Genomic DNA, 13,700 nt, shown 5'->3' with positions numbered 1-13,700 from the left:
TTGCAGCACACCATTACTCAAGGCAGAGTGACACACCTGTTTCATGTTGATGTCCACCCTGGGCATTGTTCTGTAACAACTGCTTGTTTCAGAACGACTAGGAGATAAGGTGTGACACAGGACATTGATTGGTGGTGGTTCTGTATTTGTTAAATCTGATGTTTATCTTGTTACGCGTAATTGTTCATTTTTGCTCACTGTTGTAGTCGTGCCTAAGAAAGGATGTCTGCTGCAGTAATTTACTTTTTACTGTTTTTTCTTTCTAAGAATGGTGTTTAGTTCCTTTTTTCATATTTTCAGGGTTTTTTAGGGTGGGAGAGGTTGGTGGATGGTTTGACTGGGTTGTTTTCCAGTAACCATCACAAGCTCAAAAGAACTCGCAAGGTTGGTAATGTGCAGTTGTTGCATGAGATTATGAATCTATTTTATTTCCTATGAGGGGTGTCAAACTTGGGAAGGCTGGGTGAAAGTAAGAGCATTGCACAGAATTGTTGATGCTTGACATCTGAAAACATTAACTAAACCTCAGTCTGTGATTCAATTTTTCCAGTAAGCTCTAGGGGTATCAGGTTAACTATGAAGTTAACGTTTTTAATACTACTCAGATGAGTAATAGTTTCAATGTAATCAATAACTTTTACTCAAGTTTTTGAAGTGGGATATCTGTTGTGAATTTGTTTGCTTGTTAAGGATACTTTATGTATCTTGTTCTTTATCTTCTGTAGAGACATTCGAATGCATCGCAGTCACTCTGTGAGATTATTCGCCTAAGTCGAGACCAGATGCTACAGGTGCAGAGCAGTACTGAGCCAGATCCGCTTCTTGCAACGCTAGAAAAGTATGTTTCTTATCCAATCAATACTTAATATTCTTTGTGTTACTGTCCATATGCTCATAGATATCTTGTTTTCAGGGCCTCTTGTGTTTTATGAAGAAGCAAATTACTTTCCATTTTTGATGATGGTTCCTCTTAACTCTCTCTTTTTTCCTGGAGTGCCAATCGTATTTATGGGTGTCACACCAACACCACTTAGACCTAAGCAAAAGTGGCATCATCCTTGAATATTGATGGTAGTTCTATGCAACCCTGCTCCATGACAAACATTTCCACTAAGGGCCCAGTAAAGATAACCGATAAATGTCACATCTAATATTCCCAGATGTATATAACTCATTCAATAGTTACACCTGCAGGTTCTTTTTTCAAGGTTTTACCACCAGTGTGCTTAAACAAGGAAAACGTAACATCCGCTATCTATCCTTTTTTTTTTTTATTTTTTGTTGGAAAAATCTTTTTATTAAGGTTAAACAAAAACAAATCACGTATGCAATCAAGAAACAATTGGCATATTTCATCATACAGAACAGTTCACCATGTAACACCTGGAGCGTGGTCAGGGTACATCTCGTGATCTTCGTTTTGAACGTTGCAATTCTAGTTACACTGTTGGGGAAACACACAGTTCACCTTGATATGTATTCCATTTGCCCCACTTTCTATCCCACTTTTTGGGGCACCCTCTCACTTTGAACACCTCCCTCTCCGCAATCATACATTTGTCATATTCCCTGGTCCACATCCGGAGCGAGGGTTTGTCTGCCACCCCCCCATTTCCTCGCGATCTCCCTCTTGACCAATGTGTAACCCAATGTCCTGAATTGTTCAGCGTCCGTAAGGTCAGTCGGCTCCCATATATTTAGTAGACCCAGCCGAGGCATAAGGGTATCCTCTTTTCCCAGGGCTTCTAGTATACTTTCCGTGACCCCCTCCCATAGGGGTCTCACCCTGCTCGAGCATTCCCATATCATGTGGAAAAAGGATGCGTCTTGTTGACATCCTCTAAGGCATAATGCATCAGGTCTGGAGCCTATCTTTGCTAGGGTCGTTCCCGTGAGGTAGGATCTATGTAAAATGTTTAGTTTAAGTCTGTCGCTGTGTTATGGCTGCCTCCCGAGGTGACATCAATGCCGCCTGCCAGTCATCGTCATCCATTGTTCCTAAGTCCACCTGCCATCTCTCTCGAAGTTTATGAAAAGTGTCTGGCAGATTATTACATAGTTTTTTTATATGTGAGTGATATCGCCTTTGTAGGCAGAGGACCGTCAAGTAACCTGTCCTCCAGAGGGGACGAGTCTGGAATATCCGCCATGTCAGGGATAGCTGTCGTGAGGGCTTGTCTGACCTGTAGGTATCTGAATACTTCCCCTCTGGCCATAGCATACGTTCTCTGTAGGTCTTCAAATTTGAGAAGAGCCCCCCCTTTTACCAAGTCTCCTATTGTTGAGATTCCGATAATGTCCCACTTATCGAACCCGGGGTGGTTGCCTAGGAGTGCCAGTCTGAGTGCACCAGAGGGGTGTTGTCTTGGTGAGGGCCGCTACCCATCCCAGACGTAAGTTCGCCAGGTGCTGTATCATTACCTTGTGAGCTGTGGGGCCAACATACCGACCTTTTTGGGTCCTAGAGTATAGTGCCTCCAGATATCCGGATCGTCCCATCTGGTACCTATCCAGCATATATGCGGGATCTGCCGGAGATCTGTAGATCCAGTGGTTCACCACCACAAGCTGCATTGCCCAATAGTACAGACTGAGGTCGGGGAGGGCAATACCCCCATCGTACCACCCTTTAGTCAGCTTGTGCATGGCTATTCGAGGGGATCCACCATCCCACAACAGCGTGCGAATTTCGCTCTCCACTCCGGCAGTTCTGAATGATGTACAAGAACCGGGGAAGGGCCATCATCTTGAAAAGGGCTGCTCGCCCCACCAAAGATGGAGGCAGTGAGCGCCAGTGTTTGACGTCCGCTAGAAGCTGTACCAGGGAGGCTGCGAGATTACAATCATAGAAAAGTTGGGGGTCCGGCGTCACAAATATCCCCAAATATCGGAAGCCTCCCGAGGTGATTTCCACCGTGCAGCCCAATGGCAATTGGGGGGCCTTACACTTCAAGATGAACAGCACTGATTTGCTCCAGTTGATAGCATATCCCGAGTATTTACCGAAGTTTGTGAATATATCCAAAACCCCATGCAGGGATTTATAGGGGGATGCCAGGTAAAGCAGAATATCATCTGCATAAAGTGATATTCTGTCATCGTGCCCCTCCGCCCACTTCAGGCCCAGTACCATAGCATCTCGCCTAACCCTTGCGGCGAGGGGTTCCAGCATCAGAGTGAATAACAGGGGGGAGAGAGAGCAAACCTGTCTGGTGAACCTGCCGAGGGGAAATTACCTGGATGTATGGTTATTTACCTGTACCTGTCCCCGAATTTCTGTATATAGTAGTCTCACCCACCCCACAAATTTAGGACCAAAACCATACGCTTAAAGACTTCGAATAAGTAGGGCCATTTGATTGAATTGAACGCCATCGAAGCGTCCAGAGAGAGGATCATAGCATCTTCTTCGATAAACTCCCGACGGACAATGACATTATGTAGGCGCCTAATGTTCACCGCTGTGTTCCTCCCGGGCATGAAGCCCGACTGATCCAGGTGAACCAGTGATGAAATGACCGCTATTAGACGTAAGGCTAGGACTTTAGCTAAGATCTTTGCCTCCGTGTTGATCAGGGAAATCGGGCGGTAGGAGCCACAAGCATCCGCAGGCTTACCCGGTTTCCTAATTACTACAATGGACGCTAGCCGTTGGGCCGCCGGCAGGAGACCCCTCCCATAACTTTCTTCAAACATTGCCAGCAAATGAGGCGTCACCTGTGTGGCAGCCACTTCCAGAAATTCTATAGGGATACCATTGGGGCCCATCGCTTTGCCTGATTGTATCTTGCTCATAGCCTGTTGAATCTCCACATCTGTCAAATCCCCCTCCAATGCCTCTGTCTTCATCCGACAATACCTGTATGTCAGTCTGCATGGAGTTGGCGGGAGTCCTCAGAGGTGTATGAAGTGGACGGGGTGTATACTTGTGCTAAGTGAGTGGCGAAGGCATTGGCTATATCTAGTGGGTGTGTGATGTGCGACCCATCCCCGAGTCATCTGGGGCACCCATCTCTCCCCCTGCTCTTTCCTCTCCAGCCACGCCAGTAATTTCCCAGCTCTGTCCCCTAGTTCGTATAGTGTGTGTGCGGTATGAAGGAGTTTGGCCTGTATCTTTCTCTGGTCATGAACTTATATTCCTCCTGTTTGAGCTGCAGTCAGTGTCTAGAGTCATCAGAGGAGGCCAAATTGTGTTTGTCTTCCAGTCTCTTGAGGTCGCTTTCTACCTGGACTATATGGTGTTGCCATTGTGTAGTGTAACCCACCTTGAGAGCCAGGGCCTGCCCTTTGATAACTGCCTTGAGTGCCTCCCATACAGTTTGCGCTGAGTCTACCGAGTCTACATTTTCTTTAAAGTAGTTCTGAGTGCATTCAATTAGATCATCTATAATGTCTGGGATCTTCAGCAACCTGGGGCTAACGGTCAGGGTGGTGCGCGGTTGGCGCTCAAAAACAGTAAACTCTTCAGTCACTGGGGAGTGGTCTGAAATGCCCCGTGGGAGAGCCCTGGAGTTCCGAAACTGGCCAAGAGAGCCCGATTGCGTAAGGAAATAGAAGGAGCTTCTGTGGGCATTGGAACAGTATGTAAATTATACCCCATCGGGCTGAAGTGTACGGCAAATGTCAATTATGCCAAAGGCCCCAGCGAACTCTTCCATATGTGTGTGCGGTCGTGGCAATAGTCTGGGTGGAGGTCTGTCCCTGCTGTCATCCATCGTCCATATTGAAGTCGCCACCCAGTATTAGTGTACCCAAAGGAAGATCTGCTACTACCTTCCCCAGATCCGCCAGCGCTACCCTGCCCATTGCCAAACGGAGGTACACTGAGACCACATTTAAAGACCTGCCCTCCCACTGCACCTCAGCTACCGAAACCTTCAGCCGCACTGAGTGCCACATTTTTTTTGACCTAGATACCTGTTCCCCTGGAGCCTGAGGTGAATTCCGCATGGACCAACAGTTTGTATCCCCATCTTGTAAGGGCTTACATTTATTGCCCACCATATGCATCTCCTGGAGGAGCACCATGTCAGGGGCTTGCCTTTTGAGGTATTGCTGCACTATTCCTCTCAAGTTTGTCCCCCATGCCATGTACATTCCACGTCCTCACTAATAGTGATGTGTCCCTCTTAGCCCCCGCCATCTTTCTTCCATGGGTGCAAACCTACATACCCCATTGTCCCCATACGGAGAACTGGAATCGATCGGATGAAAACCCCCCCAGCGATCACCTGTGACTACTCCGATGCACATATGATGTACCGTTTCAATTGCATCCTTCTGCAATGTAATTCGACCGGCTCGGTCAATCTTGAAATATGCTCCAATGTTACCTTTGCAAAAACCAAAGGAAATGATGGACGGAGTGTTGAACATTGCAAGCACTCACCCCCAGTCAACTGATCTGGGTTGAATCCATCACCGTTCTTTAGCCCACTCTGCCACCCCAGTTCAGACATGGCCATATGCAAATCAGTCTGACCCTGTGCCTCATGGGAACAGTCCAGCCCGAACTGTCAAGCCATGTCTTCCCTGGACCGGAAACAAGCTTCCTAGGACCGGTTTCTGGCATTTCAGCCGTCTTCAGCCAGGCTTGCTTGAATCCAGTGGCAAAGTGAGCAAGGGACTCGCGTCTGAGCATACCCTGCCAACTTATGAGTCTCTCTATGGATGTCTACGTGACAAAGTTTGGTGTCCTTTGAAGGTTGCTGGCCCCAGGAACAGCCGTGCAGGAGAAGTACCTGCAGACTCTTGGTGTTGTATCGTAGAGAGCCACTTGACGGTCGTGAGGTGAGCGTTTGGGAGCTGTCACCGGAAGAGGTGTTTGGCGATATTTATAATTTCAGCCAAAGTCAGTAAATCCTTTGATTCTACGTGTTGCTGTGCAGCTGTCCCAAGTTGTCAATCTCTGGATGTCTACGTGATTTTCTAGTTGTAGCGCTAGAGGGGAAGAGGCGTTTAAGGGGAACTGCCTTTCTGTCGCTGGGTGCTCAGGAGCAATCTTTACACATAAGTGGTTGGCGCAAGTAGGAAGTCAGCTATGGACATTCTTTGCAAGAACCAAGGCATTCATTGACTAACTTTGCTTTTGCCCTAGCGCGTAGTGCAGTGTTTCTTGTGACAGCAACGCTCATTCTTGAGTGTTTAAATCTACAATATGCCACAACCAACGTCAAGACCGCTGCTGCTAATGTACATCGTGCCTATGGAATCAAGGTATTGATTCACTGCCTGTGTTTTTGCCTCCAGTGTCAAGTGTAGTGCTTCTGTTGGCATCTGTAACAGTATTCTCGTTCAAGTGTTTCCTTTGAGTGAGATTTTGATGTGTGAAGAGCACTCAGCGCTCATTTGTTCCAGTTTTCCATCCGTGTAATGTCTACAGGTATCAGCGTCATGTTTTGGGAGTTGCCAACAACGAACTACGTTATGATGAAACCGACACCCCTGGTGAGCGCTGGGATCTGTGTGAGAGTGAAGGTGTCCCAAGATTCACATGTGTTGTGCCTTTGAGTGCCGGACTGTTTTTTTTCATGGTAGTTCGTTATTCACCACTTTAATCATTTTCAAGGCCTGCCTTTCTGTGGATTTGGATGTGCGACAGTTGCGCTGTATTTCAAATTTAAAATAGTGCACGCGCACCTCACCTGTTCATAGTGTCGCGTGGAACGGCTCTGGAAACTCTATTGACGTCTGCATTCTTGCATGCTTTCAACGCTGACTCTGGACGTTTTAATGCAAGAGCGCGCCGTGACCCACTCGGCGTGCGTTTCCTCAGCGTGCCGCCATCTTGGAATTGGTGATCCTAGTTTTTTGCATTCCGGGTTAATGAAGTGCCCGCCAGTACTCTGCCAACCAGTGTTAAATCAATAAAGTTTTTGAAGCATTTCAGCAGCGTAGTAACATGAGGACCTTCTTTTTCAACATGGAGTGTTCGTCTTTTCAATTTATCGCTCGAGTATTGAGTCCTGTTATTCATGTCAACAGACACTCGACTCCGGTTCTTTCCATTTTCGGTGGACATTTCACCTACTGCTGCCATCTGCTGTCATGAACTTCGATTTGCTGGCAAGTTCTATGTTTTGTTCAAGCACTGATGTACTTCGGTTTCAGGGGGTTCTATGTCGGTTGCAGAATACTTTCTTCTGGGATGTCACCAAGTACTGTCTCACATTTGTCTATTCATCGCGCTGACAGGCACACCAGTGTCATTTTAAGCTTACATGGTCATTCAACATTTAAAAAAATGTAGTGTATTTCGATTGCCATGTTATTTGCTCATGTGTATTTTAATTACAACAGTATTTTCATGTGGGTACGTTTTCTTAAACTTCAGGTTGAGTTTCTGGATGTGTTTGCAACATATCAAATCTTTGTTGTAGTGTTTCTAAGGGTTATTACAGAGTTGTGTTTTGTTTTCAAGCGTGATTGGTCTTGTGAGGCGCCTGATGTTTTTAAGGTTATTTCTAATTTGTCATGACTGTAGCGTGTATTAGTCACTTTGTGCTTCACGTTGTCTACTATTCTGTATGTTGGTCATGCTGTGATTCACTTAGTGTCTAGGGGGTGTTAGTCCCACCTAGGTCATTGTTAATGGGTGTTAGTCCCATATACTTAGTGTTTAGGGGGTGTTAGTCCCACCTATTAAGTTAGTAATGGGTGTTAGTCCCATACACTTAGTGTTTAGGGGGTGTTAGTCCCACCTATTAAGTTAGTAATGGGTGTTAGTCCCATATACTTCGTGTTTAGGGGGTGTTAGTCCCACCTAGTATTCAGTGTTTAGGGGGTAATAGTCCCACCTACGTTTTAGTGTTGGGTTAATCCCATTAACTACTCAGTGTATAGGGGGGGTTTGGGTCCACCTATGTAAGTCGTATTGGGTTCCAATACATTTTTTAGTTTGTTTTAGGGTTTTTCTCCTTTATGTATCTTATGTGGTGCCTTTTCTATCTCCGTCTGGTAGTTTAACGTTGTTTTTGTGTCTCTTTAAAGGAGGAGGTTGGGGATTGTGTGTGAGTTTAATGTTTTCTTTAAATTCTTAATATAAGAGGAGGATGGTGATAGTTCATTCTTATTATTCATCCTTTTCTTATCCTTTTCCTTTCGTTTTATAGTCTGGTTCCCTTTTGTGGTATGTTTAATTCATCTTACCCTTGGGTTTTGGACTATTTATCTTTTGTTTATATTTTGTGTTTAGTTACTATCTACTTTTAGTGTTCTTTATTTATTGTCAATTGGAAAGAAGGGAGATATTGTAGTATCTTCATATAAGGTTTACTGTTCTCCTGTATATTGTAACTAGCTGCTCAGCCAGTGTGTGTTCCATGTGGAATGATGACCTGACTAGAATGTTGGTGTGTGAGAGAGACAGTTGAGAGGATGGGCTGAGCAGCTAGCAGGCTGCTCCTGGTGGGGCTATACCATGGACTTAACATCTTAATAAATACACTTAAGACCTATCCTGGCTACGTCTGCTGTGTCACATCATCCTATGGAACCAAGTCACTTCAGGTGCCAACCGCCCGGCGAGGCCTCTCTCTAGTCTCCAGCCGGGGCCTCAATTTCAATCCGGCCGGCTGGGTCTCCTCTCGCCGCACTCCCGCCCGCACTCCCCGCCTCTTCTGTAGCCGATGCAGGCTTCGCTGGGTCGGACCCGCTCTCCGTCACTGCTGTCCTCTTCTTGAAAGGGGTTGAGGCAGTCTCCCTGCCGCAGGGTGCCATGGACACTGCAGTCCGTGCCGAGGCTCCGGGGTCACACAGCCGAGCGCCGCGCTGCCGCCATTTTGCGATCACTGTCCACTGCACGTCCGGGTTTATAAGCGTGTGCAGGGCACCTCGGATCACCGCCAAGCCAACTATGAAGCCTTGGGGATGCAGGCACCTTCCCACCTTAAATTCCGGGCTAAGCACACTGGTCTATCAGGATGTATGCATACATGCCAACATTTCAGAAGAGCAAAGAGGGAGATTTAAAAAAGAAAATCGGGAGAATGGGGCCTTGAATCGGGTTACTGTCATGTATGGGCTTTGAAAGTGAGCTGCTGCAGGATCGGACATTTGAGACGCAAATTCACTTTTTTTCTTCTTACCTTTCAGAAGCATGGAGCGCAATGGCAGGCAGAAAAAGGGTGATGCAAGTAAGGGTTGTGCACTGGCCTGGCAGGTTGCTGGCAGTGCATACCACCCCCCCTCCCGTGTGGCAGCCTGGGCTGAACCAGCTTCCCGGGCACAGGTCCCCCCCCCCCCCCCCCCAAGTAGTTCACAGGTCTTTAAAAGACCATTCTTCTTGTTCATGGGGCTTTGTTGGTTTTTCACCTCTTTATAGCCCCTGCATCGCCACTCTGACTATTGCTGAAAGAATTAGCACGTTACACAATACCAAGCCCGGTCAGCTGAAACCCACGAGGAATCGGGATTTTGTTTACAGGAATCGGGAGGCGGGAGACTAGCCTTTGAAATCTGTAGTCTCCCGCCTGAATCGGGAGGGTTGGCATGTATGTAGTATGTCAGATTTTGCGGCGAGGGCTGAGGACCTCACTAAGGCAGCGCCATTCGCATCGGCCACTAGCCACGCCCCCCCAGCTATCTTTCCTTTTGATATGTACTGTAAATTATGTTTAGTAATCGATTTTCAGGCCTTTTTTTGTAATCTTTGCTTTGGAAAATCATTGTAACACCTTCTCGGTTAGGATTTAGGAACTGCCCTAGCAAAGCTGTGCACGCCACTTGGACGGTCATGATGTTGGATTTGTTTTAGCGTCTTCATCTGTTTTTGTTAGCTTGGGACTTCAACACAGATCATCCATGTCATCAAAGACTACTGAAAACTGGGAGGAGGACGCGTCATGAATCTTGGTTTCTTACATTGTTTTGCATTTAAATTACTCAAGAAGGGAATGTTCCTTTATTTCAGGCATGAGAAAGTGTTTATAAAATTAACTTAGAAATCGCCCTTAATTTGTTTTGTAAAGAGATAACTATCCCAGTGGGCACTGATTTAGTCTAATGTCATCGGTGCCCTGATAGTGTCACGTAGAACCCTAAATATCATGACTTGAGTTCTCGGAAGCCGGGTCATTGTTTTTGATTTTTGGAAATCCATTTTTAGTTCAGCTTGTGTTACAGTTCATAAAAATGAGTTGTTCACTTATTGTGGTTCATGATATCCTTGCTTGGACAAAAGTCCTCTGCACGACTTGAGAAGTTGATCCTGTCCTGTGCTTTACTTTTTTTGTCTGTTAATTGTTTGGGGGTTTTCTTTCAGTTCCTTAACAAATTTAAGACCTCAGGAGATTGTTTTAATACGTTCTGTGCTGGTAGGCAACAGTTGGGTGCATTTTAGCATAGGATAACTGTAGTAATCACTCTGCAGACGGTTTAGTTGAAGCAGAGAGGTTTAATGTCAATCTGTCTCCACAGCTCCCAGGAACCAACTGGTCAGCCTGGATATTCAAAGTATAACACTCCATCACCATGGCACTGACATCACAGTGACCATGGAGTTACTCATGCCAGTAATACAATTGTCAATATACATAAAGGAGACTACTACAACAACCCAAAGCAGTTAGAGGATGTTGTTTGCCCCTTCATTCCATGAGGAGGGGGTATTAGCAGTTGTTATAATTCATACCAGTGCTCGTATTGAATCTAGGTGTCTACAGTTCTTGCTTAAGCCTCTTCAACCTGTGCGTAGTTTAGATAAGTACTTCTAGGGAAAGTGTCTGTGTGGTCAAGCGTCTCCTCTTTATAGATTTGTTCTTGGATACTTATTGCATTAGCCACCCCTAAAAAAAAAACTAAAAAAATCTCAGGAATTCTTGTTTACTCCAGGATATAATCCTGATATCGGCTCAGGCAGTCTCTGTTCTGATTTTGCCCCCCTCCCTTTTGAGTGTGATGGCCTTTATCTCCTCCTTTTTCCACATGGTCCGTGGAGGATGAAGCCGTTGCCTTACCTGCCTCAGTGGCTGAGGACCTCGTTGGCAGATGTACCATTCCAATCTTACAATGGGATATACATATTGTCATCCTTGGACCTAGGGCACAGTAGTGGTGGTTGTCTTTTTTGTGGGATGTGTGGTCATATGGGAGACCTTACTGTGCATGGCTGTTGGCTGTGTACGGAACTACAGTCAGCCACATGGCCCTTGGTTTTCTTGTGGAACTTGCATTAAGGAGTCTTCTCCAGGACCGTTTTGTCAGAATCCCTTCAGCTGTGACTTGGTTCGTTGATTGTGGATTGTTCTCCGTGGCAATGTGCTGTTCTATCCCATATAGGTACCCCAATATAGGCTCAGGTAACATCACCTATATCCTCCCCTACATTACACACACAACGGTTCATGGGGACTGACCTTTCCCCTAGATACAACACTGCACACAGAACGCAGGATTTCCCTAGTAGCAGCCTCATACATTATGCATGAGAATTCTTGGAAACTCAGCAGGACTTTCATCTCCTGCATAATAACTATGTACAAAGTTAATTCTCGATTTCATCCGTTGTCCGACAGTGGCACAGCAAGGTAGAACCCCCGGGAGGGCCCTAAAGGTATATAAACATCACATCTAACTGAGATAAACTGAGATAAGATTTCCCTGCCGACACACACTGACGCGAGACGCTGAGGCTCCTGCATGCAGATACTCCAGCTCGCAGTGGTCGAACATCCCTTGCGGGGTGTCCAACTCGAGAGAGACTGGGTCCCACAGTCTCACTTCAGGCAACGGGGTTGACTTTATCCTAGAGGGATTCTTGGCTTAACACCTACATGCATGCTAGGTACACTTGAGTACTTCTAGTTCGGGTAGCATCGTAGGAGTACGCGTTATATTGTCATGTATTTCATATACTTGCCTGTATTCATGATTATAGCTTTTACTTTCCTAGTGCTTCTAATCATTTATATCTTACAGTCTAATGATTGTTTCAGCACACCTATTTTACACTAGAATAACGACTGTTCAATAAATGCCTATTGAAAAACATCCCTACCATTTATTCTGTATCTCTCTAAAGACTAAGTGAGAATGAGTGACAAAGCGAAAAAGTAGTACACTGTTTCCACGGTCCTGAGGGATCAGGTTTGTCATGTTCGATAGTACACAGGCCAGCATACCCGGTGGGGGTGTCTAGAATCAGTCTGACACCAATCCTACAGCGTATGTTGTCTAAACGCGCAGATCCTATATTATTTCATAGGAACTACATGACATGGCGTCGCCGACGTTGGTTGGGTACCTATTTCACTCAAATCTGAGTAGTTAGTTGTGCTCTTCTAAGAAAACCCCCACTCACATTTCCCCAGAAACTTCTGGAGTGGGAGGGAACAAACAAATCCGTAGCTGTGTAGGCAAAATCCTATGTATTGGCGTTTTGGTTAATCAAGCTTGAAGGACACATTGTTCTTATTGTGCATAACACCTTATCTCAGTTCCCTTGAAGTACTCTTATTACTAAATACGATGACTGAGCAGGGAGACACTGTGCGTGAACTGAATATAATGGTCCAAGAAAAAGATGCAGATGCAATTCAAATTACAGAAAATGTTAGAAATGCCATCACCCTAAAACTAGCTTCATATGGTTTAACAGCTGGGGGGGGGGCAGTAACGTTGGTGATTGAGGCACACAAATCATTTAGAACAGAGGTACTCTATTCATGGGTTCCATTCCCACAGGCAAATGCGCTAACAAAGACATTTCATTACTATACAGAAGATGAAATACCGGACGAATATTGTCCGTTCCACTCACTTACCAGGAGCATTTATACTGGTTTAAAGGCACCCTACCCCATACAAGGAATAAACTAAGACTCGGTCGGCTCGGAAGAGACTGAGCAATATGGCCAGTATTAGCGGCCTATACACCACATCCTGACATTGAAACAATGCCAGCAGGAGACTTACTTAAACTTCATAAAGAACTAATAAAACATTACAGAAACATGACACAGTTCGTGATGTGGACACTCACAGATCACACCAACAGGTCCAATTCAAACAACAACTAAAATTACACCACAAACATTACACACAGTGATGGGTAAAATGCCCACTAAATGTGAACAGATGCCATTCTGGGTGACTGAAAAAATAACACAGCTAGAGGGGGTATTTCAAAAACGCCAACCCACATAAACACAGAATGCTAACAATTTGCTTGCCCATGGGTATAACACCCCAGATAGAGGATTATACCTCTTGGGGTAAGTTTTCACTGCTATATATACACCAGGACTCATGGTATCCCGTCTTTAGCAGTCATATCAGATGTATTAAGACAAATTCAGAATGAGTGGAGCAGAACCCTTGGGGATGAAGTTACTAGGTAATTATGCCCAGGTATCCTCTATAGTAGGAAATATCGAAGGGGAAGCAGCATCGGTGGCAATACACCAACGCCTAAGGGAATTCTTACCTCTACAACAGGAACATGAATTACCCAACATTATGGAAAGTGTTTATGCAGAATTAGGCAGAGACAGTTTGTTGGGGTGGAGCAAAAAAACCTCAACTGATGGGTAGTTCCGAAAAGGATACCTTTAAGCAAGCACCTGCTTCTTCGAAGAAGAAATGGGATAATAACAAACAAACAAAAAAATAAAGACAATAGATCTCAATCCAGAGGTAGGTCTGATCAACAGGAGCCCTCCGAAAGGTATAACCTTAGGAATTCGGATAACATTAAAAAACCT

The 13,700-nt window shown here is 45.4% G+C and overlaps 1 protein-coding gene across 25 annotated transcripts in view; it reads left to right on the top strand.

The window, feature by feature from the left end:
* The window catches only part of PPP6R3 (protein phosphatase 6 regulatory subunit 3), a 1,519,855-nt gene that overhangs the window by 313,547 nt on the left and 1,192,608 nt on the right, over positions 1 to 13,700 (top strand). For all 25 annotated transcript variants that reach the window (XR_014978878.1, XR_014978880.1, XR_014978879.1 and 22 more), the window contains one exon: positions 726 to 838. Coding sequence is in view for 20 of the 25 variants with exons in the window: in XM_085644788.1 (XP_085500914.1) it covers positions 726 to 838 (113 nt within the window). In the remaining 5 variants the exon portion in view is untranslated. The remainder of the gene's footprint in view (positions 1 to 725; positions 839 to 13,700) is intronic.

The sequence above is a fragment of the Triturus cristatus genome, chromosome 3_1 (assembly GCF_964204655.1).
Source record: "Triturus cristatus chromosome 3_1, aTriCri1.1, whole genome shotgun sequence".
NCBI lineage: Eukaryota > Metazoa > Chordata > Amphibia > Caudata > Salamandridae > Triturus > Triturus cristatus.
This window is presented reverse-complemented; position numbering and strand designations above follow the sequence as displayed.